This window comes from Penicillium macrosclerotiorum (genome assembly GCF_028827735.1).
Source record: "Penicillium macrosclerotiorum strain IBT 26536 chromosome Unknown utg000007l_segment0_segment0, whole genome shotgun sequence".
Classification (NCBI taxonomy): domain Eukaryota; kingdom Fungi; phylum Ascomycota; class Eurotiomycetes; order Eurotiales; family Aspergillaceae; genus Penicillium; species Penicillium macrosclerotiorum.
Genome location: NW_026643086.1, coordinates 2523158 through 2545141, shown reverse-complemented (window position 1 = coordinate 2545141; position 21984 = coordinate 2523158). Strand labels below are relative to the sequence as shown.

Below are 21984 nucleotides of genomic sequence, written 5' to 3'. Positions count from 1 at the left end.
TAGTAAGACATATTGGCACATCGACTGAATCGCGATCCCCGCGCGGGCCGGTGTTGCGGAGTGTTGGCGGAACGATTTCTCGAGGCGCGTGTGTTGACGCGTAGTCACGTGATTTTACTTGAACTACTTTCCTCGTTTGGATACGTCTATTATCTCTATTATCTCCACGTGATAGCAAACGGACAACTAGACGGTCCAAAACTTGAAAGTTGAAAAGCATTTCCGTCCATATTGGCATTCTTGGTCTGTTTTTACAAGCGAGTTATTTAGCACCTCTCGAAATAATCACCCAAGTCTGCTCATTTAACTTCTCAGATCATGAGAGACTGGTGATTCCATCCCGGAAGTGGCAGTGTCTCGCCATGGAACAAATTCACGCCACTCCATGAATCATTTTTATGTATACTCCCCAGCCTGTCCGTTACTCTCTGGTGACCTCTATTGTCTCAATGCCTAGTATAAGTCTCCTAGTTTAACACATATGAATAATCACGTGCTGTTAGATATCCATATACCCGTTCTGATGACTAGCTCTGGTATGGATGTGCATGAGGATAATGGTGATATCAATTTCTCAAAGCCTTTTGACCGAGAACGAGTGATATTTCCAGATGATTGTCCTTTTGATCAAGTCAAAAACCCCTGCGTTGAAAGATTTTTTCTTCAAAGTCTAGCGGTGAGACTAGAAAAATCTGCTAGAGATATATAGGTATATATTTTTATTACCTTCCAATGCAAGCCAAAAAAAAGAAAAGAAAAAAACCTACTATTTCCTTACTACTCACTCTATCCACCTTCCAGTCCTGCTGATAGTATCCTAGAGCTCTATAGACAGGTGAATTGCATAAGATAGTGTCTAGTTTGATGAATGTAGATACATTTCACCCAAGGCAAAGCTAATAGATGATACCAGGCCTAGGATTTAATCATCCCAAGCCATACTGGTCTTGGAAAGGAAGTTGTGTCATCGTCATGTATTTTCTCAAGTTCAAGCTGTAGTCTGAAAAGTGACCCACCCTCAACAGAGCGACACAAACAATACATACTACCTCGGAAAAAAGATCATATCTTCTTAACCAGGGCTTAATTGCCTCTTGTCTCATCTTGCAGGACTAAAATGTCGGTGGCACTAAGCGAACAGATTAAAAAGCTTATAATTGTCCGTTATCAGCCCACTGTCAAGCAGACACGGGAATGTTTGGGGGGAAATTCCGATAGCGCCAGCTAAAGGGGCAAATCCCCCGTCGGGGCCAATTCTTCAGGGAATGGATTGCCCTTTAGTGTTCAGACTAATGCAAATCCCGGCCAAGCGACCGGTTATCCCGGAGAATCTGAGAAGCTAACGCTCTGACTTCGCTCTCACCTTGTCCCCCTATCCCCTGACGATCCAATCACTATTAAAAAATCATCGACACGCATGCAGGAGAGTGACGTTATGGGCTGTTATGAGCTTATTGTGCTCCGCTTCGGTTCGAAACGGTCAATCACTGCTTAATAGAGAGAAACGTGCCATGGCACAATGATGCTTCATCTCGGCAGCCCTGTTCCTTAGTGTCAAGTGGCGGAGAAATTATTTCGCTCGGACACGACGTTAAGAGCAGCATTGCTGGAAGGATAGAGCCGAAGCTTGGTTTAAAAGGGCTGCTTTGATGTTCTTGCTTTCTGAGACGATCACCACCTAGTCAACACATTTAATACGGACAGGCGACCGGCACAACATGTTCGTTCTTCGGTGGATATATCTCGCGGGCCTTTTAGGTCTTGCTTTTGCCTCTCCGCGCAAATCGCTCGCGAAAAGAACAACCGTCAGCGAGCTTTTGACGGATATTGAGGATGCTGTTACCTGTACAGCATGCGAAGTAGGTCACTTATTGTCAATGTATCTCCTTGATGTTTTCTGATTAACAAATGTATAAAAAATACAGGCTCTGCTAGTTGTTCTCCAAGCCTTGGCTCATCTGGGCAATGATGACTTTGTTGATGTGATCACCGAAGTCTGCATCTTGGCCGGGGTGAGTAGCTCCATGACAATGGCTAGACAACATTTCTGAGAGTCTACTTATAGGTTGAAGACAATGATGTCTGCGAGGGTGCGATTGCCCTTGAAGGACCAATCCTTGCTCATGACTTGCGCAACATGGATATTCCATCCACGACCGCAACTCTCTTCTGCACTACCGTATTTGGACTCTGTGACTACCCAGATGTCACAGAGTACACCGTAGACTTCCCAACCTCAAAGCCGTCTAACGCCTCTCGCCCGTCATCTAGTGGAAAAACCCCGATCCAGGTTGTTCACATCAGTGATATCCATGTCGACCTCTCATACGAGACAGGTGCCAGGTAGGCCTATCCTTCTGAAGGGAATACAGTATTTGCCAAGCAATGTTAATGACGTATATTAGCTACAATTGTACCAAGAATATCTGCTGCCGCCCATACACGGCGGCTGATGCGCCTGGTAACACTAGCTACCCAGCAGGCGAATACGGAAATCACAATTGTGACTCGCCTCTGACTCTGGAAGAGAGTATGTATGAAGCAATTCAAAGTTTTGTGCCTGAAGCCTCCTTCACTATCTTCACGGGCGACGTTGTCGAGGGAGCCGTATGGCTGGTCAATGAGACCGAGGTAACAAATGACCTGAATGACGCTTATGAAACGCGTATGCCTTCATACCTCGATCTTGTATATGGAGTCATTGGAAATCATGACACCGCACCGGTTAATTCATTCCCGCCCGCCGCGATCGATACGACCATTTCCAGCCAGTGGGCCTATGATACCCTTTCTTCCGACTGGGCACAATGGATTGGGTCGACAGCGGCGACGACTGCCGACGATTATGGCGCCTACTCTGTCAAGTATCCCGGTGGTAACCTTCGCATCATCTCCTTTAACACCAATTTCTACTATAAGGAGAACTTTTGGCTCTATGAGAAGACCATGGAGTCTGATCCTAGCGGACAGCTGGCATGGCTTGTAACCGAGCTCGATGCCGCAGAGACCGCAGGTGAACGTGTATGGCTGCTAGGCCACATGCCTATGGGTGCTAGCGATGCCCTCCATGATGGATCCAACTACTTCAACCAGATCATTCAGCGCTACGATGCGACCATCGCTGCTGTTTTCTATGGTCACACCCACAAGGACGAGTTTGAGATCGCGTACTCCAACTACAGTAACCCGTCTGCCAACACAGCAACGATGATGTCCTATATTGCGCCGGCCCTCACTCCCACGTCCGGCAACCCGACATTCCGAGTCTACTCAGTCGATCCGGTGACTTTCGGCGTGCTGGACTTTACCGTTTACTTCACCAACATGTCTAGCTCCACCTACCAGACCAAGCCCACGTGGGAGAAGTACTACTCTGCAAAGGAAACCTACGGTGCTCTTCTAAGCCCGGCTGTAACTGACAGTGCGGCGGAGCTCACACCGGCTTTTTGGCACAACGTCACCACCCTTTTCGAGAGCGACGACTCTGTCTTCCAGGACTACATTGCTCGTAAAAGCCGGGGATGGGATGTTTCTTCTTGCACGGACGACTGTAAAACCGAGGAGATCTGCCAGCTACGTGCTGCTGAGTCCCAATACAACTGCGTGACCATTTCCCCGGGCATCAACTTTAAGAAGATGAAGCGCTCCTCGAGCAGCGCTACAAAGGAGGAAAGTGCATGTGGTGAATCTGTCATTGGGGCCATGTTTTCCAACTTCGAAGATAGCGTGTCCGCCCTGAAGACCTCGGCACAGTCCAAGCTGGGCACCAGTTTTTTGAACACCACCCTAAACACCACCATGACGTAAGTCCTCGACAACTAGTTGGCTAGATAGATTGAAGTTTAGATGAACTTGAATGGACAAGCTTGCTAGCTTTTTGAAAATGCACACTAAGTCGATCCTCTGGATAAGACCGAAAGGAGGGCATGAAGCACGTTCCATAGACCGTATGAGGCCATTGGCCCGCGGTTCACCCTTAATCGCATTAGGGTCGGACTAGCGCCGCCATTGGGCCCAGATGAAGAACACAGGCGAGCTTCTGAGCCACGTAGAACAATTTTCCGCGCCACACTAGAACTCATCTCGGTTAAATATCGCCGACTGCTCGCAAATTGACACGTGGGCCGGCAATAGGCCTGTGGACTTTACGAAACCTCCTGTTGACGCTAGTTGCGGCTACCTGTCGACTAACGCAGGTCCCGGGGCAGCCGGTGTCTGGACCGGTGATGTTCGGAGAATGAGTACGGAGTATATAGCGTCCGTGGATCGCCAGAGATTTAGCAATGAGAGAAGCAGGTTGAACCATTCTTTCTCTTCTTCTTTGGCTTAATCTAAGGGATCGGATCTGTTCAAGATGCCCTCCTTTGCCAATACAGCGGTTTCTTCCCTGTTGTTCGCTGTGGCCGCGGACTGTACCAAGGTCCTGGCTCCGGCGAACGATATTTTGTTTCCATCGAGCAGTTCGGCTCAGAACCCTTTGCAATACGCGGGAGGAAATTCCCCATATTTTGCTGGGCCCAATGTCAATGGCGTGGAGAACACTGTGCCTGACAAGTGCACGGTCCAACAGGCTGCATATGTGGTGAGACACGGTAGCAGGTGAGGATAGATTAATTGACGTTTCGGGATTGATAGCATATTAATTGAGTTCAAGATTTCCGGACACTGGCTCTTATAACTCGTGGGTCGGCATTCAGGAAAAGGTAGGCTGCCTTTTGATCCTTGTACAGTCCATGTGTATAGATCTGATGGTTATGCTGTTGTGTAGATCCAAATTGCGGTCGAAGGCAAGGGCTTTGATGCCCGAGGATCGATGTCTTTCATCTCGGATTGGAGCCCTGTCCTGACCAATCCGACTTTACAAATTGCTCAGGAGTCTATGACTGGCTGGAAGGAGGTGCGTCATTCATTCATGCAAAATATGTCGGTCCATGTGTGCTCATGATTATACACCAGGCCAGCGATCTCGGATACCAACTCCGTGCCAGATGTAAGGACATTCGAGACCAATCCTTCGATATCTGATATCGACTGACGTCTACTGACTGCGCTTTACTAGATCCCGATTTCTATGAAGACGGAAATCCATTCTATGTCTGGGCCAACCAGTATAAGTACCCTATCAACGAGTCCCGCGTGGTTCAGACTGCGCGTGCCTTTGTGAATGGCTATCTCTACGAGTATGCCGATACGTACGGTACGGTGGTCAGCGTCAACTCCACTGGCTCGGTCAACGCCATTGGCAACTCACTGGGACCTTCTGACACCTGCCCAACCTTTTCTTCTACTTCCAGTGGAGGGAGTAATGTTACGGACTGTAAGTCGATGCGATCTCGGTTATACTTATATAGCGGCCTCAATCAACTGACTTTCCCCTCCTTCGCCCAGTCGATGCCACTTGGACCCCCAAGGCCCTAAAGCGTATCAACTCGCTCGTCAGCGGTAACCTGACCTTCAGCGAGACGGACATCCTGTTCTTCCCCTACCTGTGCGGGTACGAGAGCCAGATCACTGGCCGTCTCAGTCCTTGGTGTGGCGTGTTTACCGACGAGGAGCTGCGCAACTATGCCTATTCCCAGGACCTGAGCTACTACTACACCGTTGGACCTGGCTCCGATGGCCCCGCCTCTAAGCTCTTCCTACCTTTCCTGGAGAGCCTCCTGACGCTTCTGAGTAAGGGGCCCGGTCAGACGGGGACGGCGGCCGATGGCGGCAGCTTCACCGTACCTGACCTGATCATGGCGTTCCTTAACGACAACCAGATCGCCGAGATGACTGCGGCAATGGGAATCTTTGACAACGAGGCTGCGTTGCCGGACACTCGCATCCCAGCCAATCACCTGTACAATATTGCACACTTCATCACCATGCGCGGTACGGTTGCCTTCGAGGCGCTCAACTGTGAGGTTGGGTCAGGTCGGCACACGGCCAACGAGACCTACATCCGCGTGCTGTTCAACGATGCGGTCTACCCCATTGCCAACTGTCACAGCGGCCCAGGCAAGAGCTGCCTGCTGTCGGATTATCTGGCGCTGATCCAGAAGAAGAGCAAGGCGGCGGGCAACTGGATCGATTATTGCAATGTGACCGAGACCGGGCATCCGACCACGGTTGCCGGCGCTAGCTTCTTCAGCGACCTGTCGTTGGACTTCCTGACTTTTGTCAAGCCCTGATTGGACTTGTAATCTGCTTATCCGGCAATTGCTTTTTGCGCCGACCGCGCGCTGACCTTCTTTCCTACTCGACTTGAGCCCCCTTTTGTGTGCGGAAGATGTTGGTCGTTATGGCCTTGTAAATTCACTATTTACTGTACAATCGTTTTTATATAATTTCTTATTTTACTTATTCTTTCTTTTTCTTCATCATCTCCTTTCCATTCCGTTGAATATGTTATCTTCAACTAAGCGTGAGCGGTTGCGTGTGGCGTGTTGATGCATCACGATAGGTGACGAGATCACATTCTGATTGGAACGGCTGGCCGCTGCCAAGCAAGTTATCCTGACAGGCGCATCTCTTTTAAAGAGGCCCCAACGTGGTGGATGCATGGATGGAGTACAGGCGACTAGAACATAATAGAGGCCGCAGGTCAGTCTGTGTATATCCGCACTTGTGTCTCGCCTGCTATTATGTGGGTGTACTATATGCTATTTATATACCGGACAGCAGCTGGGAAGACAACGATTTCAATTTGTAACCCTAGCGGAAGCAAGCAGGCCAGTCCTTGAGCTGAAAATAGATTGAGACCACGATGCAATATTTGCCCCCTTTCCGATTATTGAACCGCAGTGGCGTAAAAGATCGGGTGTTGGGCGCTGCATTGGCCCGGACTAGCAGAGGCACAAAAGCAACGAACAAGGCAAATGGCGCCGGCCAGTCGAGTCGCGCGTGTGCCCTGTTCCTTGTCCCTCGTTCTCCGTTCCTCGTTCCTCGTTCTGCCGTCAACCACACCTCCACTCTCCACTCTCTACTCTCCACCTCTCAGTTTCCACTCTGGAGGGTCTCAGACCGGACCAGTCAAACCAGGCCAACCGGGCCGACCTGGTTCGAGACACTGCGCTAGTGGGCCCATCGCCTTGTTTTTTGCCTGTCGAACATGACGGCGCATTCCAGGGTCTGCGCCGGGAGTACGTCCAAGACATCGCCCAACACCTAGAAAATTCGCCCTGGGGTCACACAGATGAAACATCTTCTCCTGGCTTCGGGCTTCTGGCTTCTTGTCCCTGAATTTGAATCACCCCCCCGGGCGCTCCACTTCCCCCCAACCGCCAAACCTCCACCTGGACCTTTCCCCTTCTCTTGGACTTGACCAGCACACGACACTGATTTCCCCCACCTTTGGCTAGGAAGAAAACCACACCATCCTTGGTCCCGTTTCGAGCCCGACCGGGTCGGGAGGTCGGTGATAGCGGAGGACAAACAGACAAAAGGGAAACAAACAAACTAAGCGAAGATCGTGACAAGAAACGCCGAGATCATGGCATACAACGCCGTTGCGCAGGTGGACGAGGTCGCCTCCGGTTCTGACTCCGACGATTCGCGCAACACCTCGCCGGTTCAGGGCCATGCCTCCTTTCAGCAACTACGAGATGCCGATCACTTGGCACGAAGTGATCTCGAAGCCGCCAGGACAGAGAATAACCAAGGTCTTGGGCCTTTGGGTTCGATGATCCGATCCATGACTGGCACCAGCTACGATGTAGTCGAGGCCGATGACTATGTCGATCCCTCCCCCGAAGAGCAAGCCAGTAGTCTCCGCCGCATTCCTTCGCCCAACATAGCTGTCGCGCGACAGTGCTCGCATTCTGGCCCCAATCACCCCTTGCACAGCGCTTCCCCCGACATCCCCATCCCTCTCAACCATCCAACTCCAGACCTACAATCGCGACAAGGTGCCTACATTGGAAATGTAGAGCGCTTGGAACAGAGTGCGGAACAGCTGAGCTTGAGTTCAGCAGACATTGGTAGTGAGATTCGCAAGATGGATCAGGAGCAGAAGCGACGTTCCTGCAGCTCGGCGTCTAACTCGGTCGTCCTGCGGAATGGTGCATTCTCACCGGCAACCATCGCATCTCACGGATCTACCTTTTCCACCCGTCAGCGCTCGGTCTCTGGAGCATCGCGTCTCGCACAGGTTGCCGAGCCCGATCACGATGAAGACAGTCGCTACTTGGATCACCTCCCCGCCCCGTTGCCCATTCTTCCCGCCCCACAACCCACGATCTACAATCCTCAACCTGACGACGGCCTCTATTACCATCCATATGATGGTCCAGAGCAAGCACAAATCGCCGCACATGAGCTAGAGCGCCCGAATTCTGCTGCCTCAGGCGATACCTACCAACAGGCGCGAACCTTGTTCACCGACTTCGATGGTGTCCATTTCGCACCGTTGGACTTCACAGAGCCAGGGCGCCAACTATCCCTGAGCCAACCACCCCTTGCCAGCAAGCCGGAATCGTACAAGGCGCCACCGGCCGGTGAGCAGATGGTTTACTACCCTGCGCCAGTTCCCCGCATGCTTAATCTCCCTCCGAAACTCTCGCGCAAGCCAATCGCAGACCGCGAGAAACGTCGTACCCAACTCTTGACCAACATTGTGGCAGAGGATAGAAAATCCGCACCCTGGCTAGCTGGATCGGACCAGGACAAGCAGAAGGACCACAAGGAGAAGCGGCAGTCCAAGATTCCAGCCCAATTGCGCGCGAGTCTCTTCTTCGATAAACCGAGCACCACTCTTGAGGTTGACGTCAAGCACGACTCCGCCGTTGCAACACTTGATAGTATCCTCGACGCTTCGGCGAACGCGCCTGTGTCGGCCTTTACAGATCATCCCTACGCTGGTCACGTCGGTTCTTACGTGTTCCATCAATCGAAGCGCAAGACGCTTCACAAGGATTCCTTACGGCAGAAACACGAGCGCAATTCCAATATCCCCATGGGCCAGCAACATAGTACCATCAGAGATGATGATGATGAAGGTTCGGTCAGTTCCCGTGACAGATCGCAGCGAGAGGACGATGAGCATAGTCACGAGCGGTCAAGTGACAGCGAGGAGACCGATGGCGATGAGCATTCGCTAGAAAGTGAGGATGAGGACGACGAATATGTTGATTACATGGGGCCACCGAATACACTCCTGGCAGAGCTGGAGTTGCGGAAGCAAGAATTGAAGCAGCGGCGTCGGACGGTTCTCCCATCAGCCGCCGAAGCGCAAGGCTTGCAAACCACCCTATTGGAGATGGATGCTATGGCCCAGAAGCAAAGCGAGAAAAGGCGACGACGACCGGTCACGTTGGCGTGGGATGGCCGTGATAACGGGGACGACGATGATGTTCCTCTGGCGATGCTATATCCTGAGCAGAGCAATAAAGATGACGACGGGCGTCCATTGGGCTTAATGGCGAGGCAACAATTAGAAGAAAATGAGCCTCTGAGTACCCGTCGCGCCAGGCTGCGCGGTGAACCAATCCCCGAAAAGCGCCCCGTCACGGTGTATGCCAACGACATCCCACAGCCTGCCGATCCAGAAGCCGAGAGTGGGGATGAAGGGGAGACACTGGCGGAGCGGATGCGCCGCCTACGAGGTCAGAATCCGGCCGAAAGTGATTTCACCAGCGATCTCTTAGCCGAATTCGACAATCGAGCAGGGAACACACCCAAACAAGCTCAGGCCGCACCTGCTCCCCAGCTTGTTACTAATGACGACGAGACTCTCGCCCAGCGGCGCCTTCGTCTACAGAAAGAGAATGGCGTCCAGGGACATACTACAAGGAATCCGCGCATGCGGCAAAGTATGGCAGCTCTCCCGCAGTCTCGACCTGCCTATATCGCCCGACAGTCGTCTTACGATGCATTTCGACCACCCACCCTGATGCAGTCGCATCAAAACCGCATGTCTATGCAATCATTTCCAATCAGCATGGGCTACCAGGGCCAAGCAGGCTATCCTTTGGGTCAGCAGTACAGCACTGGGATGCAAAGCCCTGCTGCCTACGCCTATAATAACATGATGACAGGCGTGCCTGGGGGTATGGGATATCCTATGCCGGGCTGTGGGCCAAATATGACCCGGCAGCCGGCTGAACCACCGCAGCACGATGTGATTGATCGCTGGAGACAGAGCATTCGCTGAGGTTCTCTTTTTCTATCCTTTAACTATTTCTTTCTTTCCCTCACACTGTCTTTTTTTCATCTTTCTCATCGTCATAGCGTTGTCGTTTGGGCGTCTTATATTTTGGACTCTATGGCTTTCTTTCCTTCGTGAGGGTCTTGCCTTTGATAGGTATTCTTGTAGAATAGTCGCACTGATTTTGTATGATGTATAAAGACAAAGAATCTAGCGTCTCCTGCTCCTGTCCCAGAACTTACAATGTATCTTTCCGTTTCACTAGATGTACGTCAGCTCTGGAGTCTCAATATTGCCCTCTGCATGTCGAATACTATGGCCGGGTGGCAATTAGCTGTAGTTGACATAGGTGTATAGAATCAATAGACTAAGCTTCTTATATAGAAGGGTGGTCATGCAACCTGAAGTCTTCATTCAGCTCGAAATTTCCGAGAGGAAATACATTTGCTAGAAGACCTGCCCAGGATTCTCCAACTCGTTGACTGAATCATGCAAAGATTAACAGACAATTCCCCGAAATTGCAAGTTCTGTAATCTAGATTTCCTTCCCCCCTTTTACTCACAATTGGCCATGTGAGCGTAAAGATGGTGAGATCTGCATGTTTACGAGGGATGGCGAATGGGTAAATATAGATCGGGCCCAGGCACGTCACAGTGGAACACGAGGGACAAGCTGGGGGTGTAACCCAAACTAACCCAAACCTTGGATCCATGGGAGCCGCTGCCGATTACGTTTCCTATCGCCGGCGCTTCCATTTTATCTTTACTCCTTTTTCTCGACTTCACTTCAATTCTTACATCTTATCTCCTTTTCTCGCGCTCGAGCTCTTCGTTTGTGGCTCTGTGGGAGAAGAAAGAAAAGAAGGTGACTCGAAAAAAAAAATCCTCAACGGTTCCGACCGGGCAGGTCTTCTGCGCGCCCCACTGGATCTCGTCTGGTATGTGAGGCCGGATGGTCAACTCTCCCGACCTCGAAAGCCTGCCTGCCGCAAAACAGACCGTGATGGAGTCTCGCGTTCCCTGAACAATCACACCGGCCTTACCCTGCACCCCGTGTGGCCACTGGAGCAGCAGTCAGCATGCCTCCATCCACGGTTTTCTCGTATTGGCGTCGAGACCACCGGCGCTCGACCGCGCCCGCGTCCTTGCTTGCCCCGACTCTAGCACCGAAGGGCGCTGCAGAAAGCCCGATCAACACTCCTCCCCAGTTGCCAGAGATTCCTGATACTCCGACTCTCACCTCGCCATTCGAGGACGGCCCTCCCTCCCTCGATGCCCCGCCGTGGATTGATTCGCCCGTGGAACAAGATGCCTCGAAGCTGAGCTACAATACTACATCAATCCCGCTGTCCTCCTCCGCAAGCCTTGCTGCTCCCTCTCCGTTGGCCGAAAGAGACAGTCGCCCCCACTCGAGTCCTGAAGAACACAACCCTGAATTGGTCTTCACATCGCAACCCAATACCTCCCAGCTGTCCGTCTCTGGCCTCCGGCCTGACCAGGGCGATGGCGATTTAAATTCAAAGCCGACATCACCGTTTCGACTTTCATTTGGAAAGGGGCTGCGGAATCTGCAGGCACCTTCCAATGATCTGCAGAAGCGGTCGCCGACAGCAGGATCTGGACAAAGTCATTTTCGACTGAGGAGCTCACCAGAGGATTCACCGGCGGATAGGGTCAATCTTTCGCAGAGAGACTTTAAGACAGATGGGGGATAGTTCGCCGCGCAGGCGATCGCGATGTCTCCATGGAACATACTCACCACAAGTCGGGCAAAGCAATGCTTCATCTCTTGAATCCGATGTCCCTTCTCGCCCGCAGACGGTCCTCTCAGATGAGCAACTCTCGTACCGATGAAGTGAAGATCAGCGCGCCGAGTCTGATACCTGCTATCCCCGATGACTATGACCCACGGATTCGGGGGAGCATTGTACATGATTTTTCAGCTCCCCGACCCCGTCGTATTGTGTCGGGCAACACGACTGCCCTGCCCGACCCGAGCACCTATAATGCACAGGAACCACAACTATACACATCCAGTCAAAGCGCAGCGAACCGATGGAATGACCAAACCAAGCGATACAGCGATCACTCGCCTGTCTTTAAGGAACATTTTGAGGACGACCAACATGCATTGCAGGTAGAGAATAAGGGATACCTGCAGTCCACCTTGTTAACGAACCCGACTCAGCATGGATACGGGAATTCTGTACCGGCTTTTGCAAGAAAATTGCCTGCTAGCTTACCCTCCCAAAGTACGGAGGCTGTTGAGCCCGCTGTGACTTTGCCAACGGATCTACTGGTGGAGTTACCAGGGGATACTCCATCAACGGAATCAACAAACAAGATGCCATCAACTTCACCCGCAACAGAATTTCCGTTAGACCAGCAAGGTCAAGATACCATACCCTATGTATCGCATCAGAGCTCCGGTCTGCCTAGACATCTAAAGAGTAATGCTTCACGCTTTAGCTTCGACATGGGCGGTGTGGAGTCCTCTGCACAAGAGAAACTCCTTGAAGAGAAACACAAGGCCAAAGAGGCCCAACGTAAGTTGGAAGATGGCTATTTCGATGATTTCGATGATGAATTCGACCATGACCTCTTGGATGACGGGGATGGCTTGGAAGAGAAGATTCCTGGCGTCAATGTTGATGCAGACGAGGATGATTTCTTGGTGTCGGAGCTTTCGCACAATATGAATGGTGTCAAGTCTTGGGCTGTCCCTGGATTATCGCCCGTCGTTGCAAGCCCAATTATACCTGCACCGCTTGAACCCCCAAACAAAGTGATTGGTTCCGGGAGTGTTCCAATTGCGGATGAAGCAGACATGACTCTCCAGCAAGAACAATCTTTGCTAAGGGATGAGGCCATAGTCGCTGAACAACATGCTCATGCGCACTTACCGCTTGCTATAGATACCGATTCTTCACAAGCGCATCGCCAGACACATGGTATGCACGCACAAAGTCTACCGGTTCTCGATGATGAAGACGATCTGTATTTTGATGATGGAGAATTTGGAGACCTTAGCATCGACGACCAGGATGGAGGGTTCGACGAGTCTGTCTTTGACGACGAGACCAGCCACCTATACCAAAGAAAGTCAGTCAGCAAGCAACCTGCTGCTCAGCCTTCTCATGACACCGTGTCCGATGGAGATGCTTTAGAACAGGAGGTAATGCTTGAAGAAGCCACCAGTCAAGGCCTGAAGCATATGCCCAGTATTGCCAGTGAATACCGAGTAATGCCTGCGCCTGTCAAACGTGGTCCGCTCGGCGAGCCAATACCAAATATGGGCCCTGCACGAGCCCATGGCGGAGTGCTCACAGAGCAAAACCTGGAGGTATTACACAATGCACTCGCCTTCGCTGCGAATGAAGCTGCTGGCCAAGGCCGCTTCGAGCGTACATTCAGCACCAGCAATCGGTCTCATACCCAGGAAAGTATCTCCCAGGCTTCAAACACGGGGGATTCGCAACCCGGCCTGGTGTCTGACGATAGCCGGCTGAGCCAGGCCGCAGAGACCTGGGGCTTCGACGATGTTTTTGATGACCATATCTATGATGATAATGACGATACGTTCTACGATGATGCAATTGTCGCTGCGGCCAACGCGGAGGCATTGGAGAATGACGACGAAGGCTTCTACGGCCAGGAATTTGGGTTCTACGCGCAAGCACATGGGACCTGCAGCTCTGAGCTCACGAACGGGGGCTACTTTGGTCCTCGTGGTGTCGAAGGCATCACGCGCAGCCATAGTAGCCGTGGCAAGTTTCAGGAACCTAGCCTGACCCCGATCACGGAGCGCAGCGAATGGAGCACCCGCAACTCGGTCATCTCGTTAAAGGCACACGGTGCAACCCATTCCAATCCATCCCTGGCCAGCCCAGGGCTGGCACAGTTGGTTGATATGGGAAACCTGGATGACGAGATGACCTTGAGCGCGCTCATGAAACTGCGTCGCGGAGCATGGGGCGGCAGCAACGGTAGCCTGCGAAGCAGTGCCGGTAGCCCGCCGCCCCATACTCTGCCGTCCTCGAACCGCGGCAGTTTTACTGGTGTCTCAGAGGCAAGCCCAGACACCAGGCCCTCTGCGGACGAAGGCCTGGCGGGTATCGGGTATATGTACCCCGCGGACGAAGGGATCCATGGATATACCGCTTCGCCGCTTCAGAGCAATTTGGGGTCCGCAGGCGATCTCCCGTTGAGCGGAATGGACGGGCCGAGTTGCGCAGACGACGAGGACGAAGTGCCGACCACCGGAACATACCCGCAAGACGGCAACGTCTTGTAAAAACAATGTCACCAACCATCCCCCTTTTTTTCTTCACCTTTCCCCCTGGACATAATTGATCTCTACCTATATCTCCGGTCTTTTCATCCACATTATTGCTGACCTGACCGCCTTCTACATCACGATTTTATGAATTTTCGAGAGCAGTTTTGTTTGGACTACATAATTTTTCCTTCCTGGACCGGGCCGGTAGTTTGCTTCCACCTATCAATGGGCTATTTTTTGGCCTGCCATGGGTCTTGGCGACCTTCAACCTCATGACCCATTGCAGCATTTGCATCGCATTTGTGTTTAATACTGCAAGGAGAGACTGGTGCCAGGTGGCCCTGCATCTAGGATTCCATGTATATAGAGCGAAGTAGTATGCCGTCATTACAATCCATGGTTGTCCGATTGGGCCGAAATCACCCGCGAAACGCCGAAATGCTTAGCCGGTGGTGGAGGAGGTGGAGGAGGTGTGGCGCGGTCGGACGCTGGCTGCACACTCCCGGGACTCTCGGGGGACCCGGGGGCCCCGGCCAGCGCCTGCTAGTGGGCGATGTGCCGGGTCTCTTACCTAAAGGCCGAGCCAGGCAGGCACTGGTACTGGCCATCGGCTATGGTTCGGGCTGACTCAGCGCACCAGCCTCATTCCAGCCCTGCTGGCTCCGTCACTGCCGTTCAGCTCATCCTGCTTCTTCTTTTTGCACTCCACTCTTCTTTTTCCATCCCCTTATTCTTGATCAGCAGAGTTTCTGCTCTCTGATGAGTTCCGTTTCTATACAGGTGTTACGGCAATCGTAGTCGACACCTGTTTTTCGCACGCGATTTTTTTCACATCTGTATGTCTACACCCTTTCGTCCTCGGTACGATCGGCATCAGAGACAGCCTGGCCACTCGAAACACAGGGGGACTAACGTGTACATGGACAGCGTTTTTTTTTTGGTGATATCGCCAATTCTAGACTCCCTTTTCTCTGATTGAGAGCGCTATCCCGACTCTTTCCCCCTTCTTACTCGTGAACCACATCGGATCCTTTCCTTCGATCGTCGGAAAAATCCCGCAATGTTCAGGAACACCGCCTTGAAGGCCACCCACAGCGGTATGCTGCGCGGTGCGACCTCTTCGACGTGCCGTCGGTCCTTCCACCTGGCCTCCACTGCTCGGAGTGCCTCGAAGAACTCGACATTCGGCCTGACTGCGCGCCGTCCTCTTGCCGTCGTCGACCGTGCTCTCAACGGCACCCGACTCTATGCCTCGTCGGCAGAGGGTAACGCTCCTGGAGTGGTAAGCAACACAAACTAGCCTCTTGAAACCGCTTTTTTTTGCGATCCAATGATGATACGCGATGAGCGACATCACCTACTCAATCCATATCGGCCATTCGGACTAACCACAACGGCGCGACTTTTTGTGCTTCCCTCGTGACTTTAGGACCCCAACGATTCTTTCCTCCAGGGCAGCACTGCCAACTATATTGATGAGATGTACATGGCATGGAAGCAGGATCCCGCCAGCGTCCACATTTCCTGGCAGACCTACTTCAAGAACATGGAGGAGGGCAAGATGCCTATCTCCCAGGCCTTCACTCCTCCCCCGACCATTGTTCCCACCCCTACCGGTGGTGTTCCCCAAGATATGCCCGGCACTGGCCTCGCAGCCGGCACGGACGTTACAAATCACTTGAAGGTCCAGCTTCTGGTCCGCGCTTACCAGGCCCGTGGTCACCACAAGGCTAAGATTGACCCCCTGGGCATTCGTGGCGAGGCCGAGGCTTTCGGCTACAACAAGCCCAAGGAGCTCGAGCTCGACCACTACGGTTTCACTGATCGTGATCTGGACCAGGAGTTCGCCCTGGGTCCTGGTATCCTGCCCCGTTTCCTGACCGAGACCCGCAAGAAGATGACCCTGCGCGAGATTATTGCCGCCTGCGAGAAGATCTACTGTGGCTCCTACGGCGTTGAGTATATTCACATCCCGGACCGCAAGCCTTGCGAGTGGATCCGTGATCGCTTTGAGATCCCCGAGCCCTACAAGTACTCCGTTGATGATAAGCGTCGTATCCTCGACCGTCTCATCTGGTCGTCCAGCTTCGAGTCCTTCTTGGCCACCAAGTTCCCCAACGACAAGCGTTTCGGTCTGGAGGGTTGCGAAACCCTCGTGCCTGGTATGAAGGCCCTGATCGATCGCAGCGTCGACTATGGCATCAAAGACATCGTCATTGGCATGCCTCACCGTGGTCGTCTCAACGTTCTCTCCAACGTCGTCCGCAAGCCTAACGAGTCTATCTTCTCCGAGTTTGCCGGTTCTACCGAGCCTTCCGATGAGGGTTCTGGTGATGTCAAGTACCACCTGGGTATGAACTTCGAGCGCCCTACCCCCTCGGGCAAGCGTGTCCAGCTTTCTCTGGTCGCCAACCCGTCCCACTTGGAGGCCGAGGACCCTGTCGTCCTGGGTAAGACCCGTGCCATCCAGCACTACAACAAGGATGAGACCCACTTCGACAGTGCTATGGGTGTCCTGCTCCACGGTGATGCCGCTTTCGCTGGCCAGGGTATTGTCTACGAGACCATGGGTTTCCACTCCCTGCCCGCCTACTCCACCGGTGGTACCATCCACATTGTTGTGAACAACCAGATCGGTTTCACCACTGATCCTCGTTACTCTCGTTCCACCCCTTACTGCTCGGACATTGCCAAGTCCATCGACGCCCCTGTGTTCCACGTCAATGCCGATGACGTTGAGGCCGTGAACTACGTTTGCCAGGTCGCCGCCGACTGGCGTGCCGAGTTCAAGACCGATGTTGTTATCGACATCGTCTGCTACCGTAAGCAGGGTCACAACGAGACTGATCAGCCCTCGTTCACCCAGCCTCTGATGTACAAGCGCATTGCCTCCCAGAAGGCTCAGCTCGACACCTACATCGAGAAGCTCATCAACGAAGGCACCTTCACCAAGGCGGACATTGACGAGCACAAGAAATGGGTTTGGGGCATGCTGAATGACAGCTTCGACCGCAGCAAGGACTACCAGCCCACCGGCAAGGAGTGGCTGACCTCCGCCTGGAACAACTTCAAGACTCCTAAGGAGCTGGCCACCGAGGTCCTTCCTCACCTGTCCACCTCTGTTGGCTCCAACATGCTGAAGCACATTGCCGATAAGGTCAGCGGTGCTCCCGAGGGCTTCACTCTCCACCGCAACCTCAAGCGTATTCTCGCCAACCGCAAGAAGACCGTTGATGAGGGGAAGAACATCGATTGGGCTACCGCCGAGGCTCTTGCTTTCGGTTCGCTCGTCGATGAGGGTTACCACGTCCGTGTTTCCGGTCAGGACGTTGAGCGTGGTACCTTCTCTCAGCGTCACGCTGTCCTGCACGACCAGGAGAATGAGGCTACCTACACTCCTCTGCAGAACATTAGCGACAAGCAGGGTAGCTTCGTCATCTCCAACTCCTCTCTGAGCGAGTTCGGTGCTCTTGGCTTCGAGTACGGTTACTCTCTGACCTCCCCCGAGGCTCTCGTCATGTGGGAGGCTCAGTTTGGTGACTTCGCCAACAACGCTCAGTGTATCATTGATCAGTTCATTGCTTCTGGTGAATCCAAGTGGCTGCAGCGTTCCGGTCTGGTTGTTTCTCTACCCCACGGCTACGACGGCCAGGGTCCCGAGCACTCTTCCGGCCGCATGGAGCGTTGGTTGCAGCTTTGCAACGAGGAGCCTCGCGTCTTCCCCTCGGCTGACAAGCTTGACCGCCAGCACCAGGACTGCAACATGCAGATCGCTTACATGACCGAGCCCTCCAACCTGTTCCACATTCTCCGTCGCCAGATGCGCCGCCAGTTCCGCAAGCGTATGTTGAATATCTCCGAATGCTTTACTTTCTCTTTGATATAGTGTGATACTAATTCTCCTGGCCCCTATAGCTCTGATCATCTTCTTCTCCAAGTCGTTGCTGCGTCACCCCATCGCCCGCTCCGATATTGAGGCCTTCACCGATGACTCTCACTTCCAGTGGATCATCCGTGACCCTGCCCACGGCACTACCATCGATGCCCCCGAGAAGATTGAGCGTGTCATTCTCTGCTCTGGCCAGGTCTACGCTGCCCTTGTCAAGCACCGTGAGGCTCATGGTATCCGCAACACTGCCATTACCCGTGTTGAGCAGCTGCACCCCTTCCCCTGGGCTCAGCTGAAGGAGAACTTGGATAGCTACCCCAACGCCAAGAACATCGTCTGGTGCCAGGAGGAGCCCCTGAACGCCGGTGCCTGGTCCTATGCCCAGCCCCGTATCGAGACCCTGCTCAACTCCACCGAGCATCACAACCGTCGCCACGTCCTGTACGCCGGCCGTGCTGGCAGTGCTTCCGTCGCCACCGGTCTTAAGGCCGTCCACCTCAAGGAGGAGCAGGAGTTCCTGGAGGATGCTTTCTCCATTCACCAGGAGCGTCTCAAGGGCGAGTAAATGTCTCATGCCTGAGTCTGAATCCTTTCTCATCTCCCTGGAACGGGAGTCGGAGGACCATACACGGCATTTGTTAATTTGATCGGGGGTGTTGTTATTTCCTATGTCCATTGGTTCTCCTGGAAGCTAGCGTCCGATTTTCTTTCCCTTTGTACCACCCTTTTTTTCTTTTTGTTTGCATGAGTTCTCTTGTGTTCTTGACGTGTGGTGTATACGACCTGTCTTTGCTGTGCGCTCGGACCCGGAACCGTTTATACCTAGAATCCATGTTTATGTAAAATACAAGTTTATTTAAAGTTGCATTGTTAAATTTCAAGGATGTGGGAAGCTCAAGACTCCAGTTTCCATATCGCTGTAGACTGTAGATTATTCTGTTAACTACTTCCCATCGTTGACCGCAGGTCTTTGTGATATGGTGCCTGAGCATGACGTCAGGCTTGAATTACTTGACTAAGCGTCTTCATGCCCGACATATCAGGCAGAAACTCACCTGATCCGCTGCTCTTCTCCGCACGCAAACTTGCCGATTGCTGCTTCTCCCACGCCAACTCTCATCATTGCTGTACATGCCGTCGCAGAAGCTGGAAAGTTGCAGAACATCCCCCTCTTCCCGCTGTTTCTTCTAGGTTTGGCCCTTTTCTATCGAATCGGGCCAGGTGCTCCCAGAATCCTCTTCAAAGACGGTGCATTGCAATCTCACATCGTCCTTTGCACACCATGTCCTCTGTGCAATCGTCCGTTCTAAATCCCCAGAGCCAGGGGATCCGTCAATCAGCCCGGCAGACACGCACAAATCCTTCGCGAACGTCCAAGACCATCGGCCGCTCCTCCTTCGGCTTCGGTCGAGGCTCAACAGCCGAGATTCCCCCAACACCCCCTGTTCCTCATGGGTTCTACCCGGCGCTCACGCATTTCACGGACGCGATTACGGCGCTTCCGCGCGAGTTCCGCAGACACAACTCTTTGCTGAAGGAGGTGGATGCGAAGGCATGGGCGCTCGAGGAGAATTTGCTCCAGCTCTTGAAGTATTCTTCTGAGTCGCAGCCCGTACCTCACCCGCCTCACCCGGCGCCCATCGTTGGCGGTGTGGTGCGTGAAGATGTCTTGCCCAAAGTTAGTTTGATCGGACGGCTTGAATTGCTAATCTAGCCATGATAACTGTATGCTAATCGCTTTTTTTTCCCCCTCCAGGACCTTCCCCAGTCTCCCGAGTCGGCCGAGAGCAAAAACCGCCGTCTCCTCTTTGATCGTGTACGACAGAGCCTTTCTGATCTCATGATGACCGCCGACGAGAAGAATCATGTAATTTCCAACGCAAATGAGGAGCTGGATCGCCAAATTGTCCGGCTGGATACTGTGTTTCCGTACATTGCGGGTGAGATTAGCGAAGAGGCTCGGCTCGGTAGTCTGTCGCACTGGGCCTACTCCAATAAAAACGCAGCGGCGAAGGCAGCAACTAATGAGCGACCGCGTCGGGAAGCTGTATCTCAGCGACACGATCTCACACACGCGCTACAAGAAGCTGAGGCTGCCAGCCGTAGCGAGGCGCGGCGCGAAGCCGTTCTGGCACGGAAACAGCGTCGCACCAACGTTGATGCCGACTACGAGGATACGAGAGGTGCTCGCAAGACTACTACCGGTAAATCTCGTGGTGATAACGCGGCGGCAGACCAAGGCGCTGCACCCAAGCGCCGGAAGGTGGTAGACAGGTCTGCTGCTGTGGACATGGGCGCGCCAATGGAGCGCTCTGCAAGTGGCACTGGAAGTCAGCGTGCTTCAAACAAGGACGGGGCGGAGAAGAAGCGATCTCGCGCTCCAAACCCCAATGCGGCGGCTGCCCGCAAGAAGTATGTTCCCTGTTCCGGACTCGATATTGTTGACTCGACTAATCTGTTTCTTCCCACCAGAACTACCGCCGCCTCTAATGCGGGCTCCCCCATCCTAGCTCCCTCCCCTCTTGTTGGAACCTTCAATACCCAGCGCGGCGCTGCTAGTCCTGGACCCAACCCGGCTCGTCCACAGTCTTCTCGAGCCCAGCAGAACGCCGGCCAGACAGGCAATTCCCGACAGCGGCCCTCATCCTCGGCCTCCAACCGCGTTAACCAGTCCAACCCAAGTACATTTTCCCCACAACTGCGCTTTTCACGTTTAAATTTGCTAACATGACTTACTTCACTTAGCTAAACCCTCCGACCCTCGCTCCAACTCCCGTGACGGCCTTGTCAAAAACGAAGTCGCCATCCCAGACCCGACCCGCGACCCAGACGGCGATGCCAATGGCCGCATTTCCGTCCCCGCCGGAACCAAGCGCGAAGACACGAACCGGCCCGCCGATGTCCCCGAAACCGAGAGTGCGGCCAAAGGACGGAACTCGAAGACCTCTACCCCCGTGTTGGCGACTTTCGCCGAACCCACACAGCCGCGCGCACGACCGACGCGCAGCACTGACCCAGCACCCAAGCGCACCGCCAAGAAACCTCTTGTGCAGGCTGCGATCCCGTCCGACGAGGAATCCATCCACGAGGGCGACGATGAGGATGAGGAGGGCGAGCCACGATACTGTTACTGCAACGAGATCAGTTTTGGCGAGATGGTGGCGTGCGACAACGACGCTTGTCCTCGCGAGTGGTTCCACCTGTCGTGCGTGGGCTTGACCAAGCCGCCAGGAAAGAATGGTAAGTTTCGAATAATCCGTTTCTGCATCTGCGCTACTCCGGGTGGTTGCTAATAAATATTCCGCAGTCAAATGGTATTGCAACGAGTGTAAGCAGAACATGCGGCCTGGCCGCAATGGTCGATAATGGCATAGTTGGGGGAGGATCTTTGAATGAAGTGCAGAATGATAGACATGAGCGGCGTTCTTTGTGTGCATGATTTATAGCCTCTGAGCTTTATATATGCTTTTTTTTGGGATTTCATTGCGTGTTTGTCCCAATTTCTATACCTAGGCTGGTCATGGTCACTATGCCACGAAGGAGGCAGTACGTGTCATAGCAATCCATTCGCAACTCGATCATGAGTGCTACATGCTCTGTCCGCCCTTTTCCATGATATCAAGTTCAGACCAGAGACACGGCAGTGTTCTGAGAGTAAATCCCGAGATAAGTCCATGTAGTCTAGTCTAC

The 21984-nt window shown here is 53.1% G+C and overlaps 7 protein-coding genes across 7 annotated transcripts; all 7 read left to right on the top strand.

Moving 5' to 3' along the window:
- Positions 1-1718: 1718 nt before the first annotated feature.
- Positions 1719-3801, top strand: N7462_007744 (sphingomyelin phosphodiesterase; the record flags this gene model as incomplete). The annotated part of the gene is made up of 4 exons (XM_057079462.1): positions 1719-1859; positions 1926-2012; positions 2066-2343; positions 2406-3801. Coding segments are annotated over 4 exons (1902 nt in total), but the record flags the coding sequence as incomplete, so codon positions are not given.
- A 553-nt stretch (positions 3802-4354) lies between these two features.
- Positions 4355-6173, top strand: N7462_007743 (phosphoglycerate mutase-like protein; the record flags this gene model as incomplete). Its single annotated transcript, XM_057079461.1, has 6 exons — positions 4355-4599; positions 4655-4703; positions 4769-4897; positions 4957-4990; positions 5060-5317; positions 5389-6173. The coding sequence occupies 6 exons, from the start codon at positions 4355-4357 to the stop codon at positions 6171-6173; spliced, it is 1500 nt and encodes a 499-aa protein (XP_056932131.1).
- A 1301-nt stretch (positions 6174-7474) lies between these two features.
- On the top strand, positions 7475-10132 carry N7462_007742 (uncharacterized protein; the record flags this gene model as incomplete). The annotated part of the gene is made up of 1 exon (XM_057079460.1): positions 7475-10132. One exon carries the CDS (start codon positions 7475-7477, stop codon positions 10130-10132), a length of 2658 nt encoding a protein of 885 aa, XP_056932130.1.
- A 1073-nt stretch (positions 10133-11205) lies between these two features.
- N7462_007741 (uncharacterized protein) lies at positions 11206-11841 on the top strand (the record flags this gene model as incomplete). Its single annotated transcript, XM_057079459.1, has 1 exon — positions 11206-11841. One exon carries the CDS (start codon positions 11206-11208, stop codon positions 11839-11841), a length of 636 nt encoding a protein of 211 aa, XP_056932129.1.
- Positions 11842-11870: 29 nt separating this feature from the next.
- On the top strand, positions 11871-14420 carry N7462_007740 (uncharacterized protein; the record flags this gene model as incomplete). The annotated part of the gene is made up of 1 exon (XM_057079458.1): positions 11871-14420. The coding sequence occupies one exon, from the start codon at positions 11871-11873 to the stop codon at positions 14418-14420; it is 2550 nt and encodes an 849-aa protein (XP_056932128.1).
- A 1045-nt stretch (positions 14421-15465) lies between these two features.
- On the top strand, positions 15466-18859 carry kgd1 (alpha-ketoglutarate dehydrogenase KGD1; the record flags this gene model as incomplete). Its single annotated transcript, XM_057079457.1, has 3 exons — positions 15466-15687; positions 15835-18247; positions 18321-18859. 3 exons carry the CDS (start codon positions 15466-15468, stop codon positions 18857-18859), a joined length of 3174 nt encoding a protein of 1057 aa, XP_056932127.1.
- Positions 18860-19576: 717 nt separating this feature from the next.
- N7462_007738 (putative PHD finger domain protein (Ing1)) lies at positions 19577-21660 on the top strand (the record flags this gene model as incomplete). The annotated part of the gene is made up of 4 exons (XM_057079456.1): positions 19577-19972; positions 20051-20975; positions 21040-21534; positions 21602-21660. 4 exons carry the CDS (start codon positions 19577-19579, stop codon positions 21658-21660), a joined length of 1875 nt encoding a protein of 624 aa, XP_056932126.1.
- Positions 21661-21984: the final 324 nt, after the last annotated feature.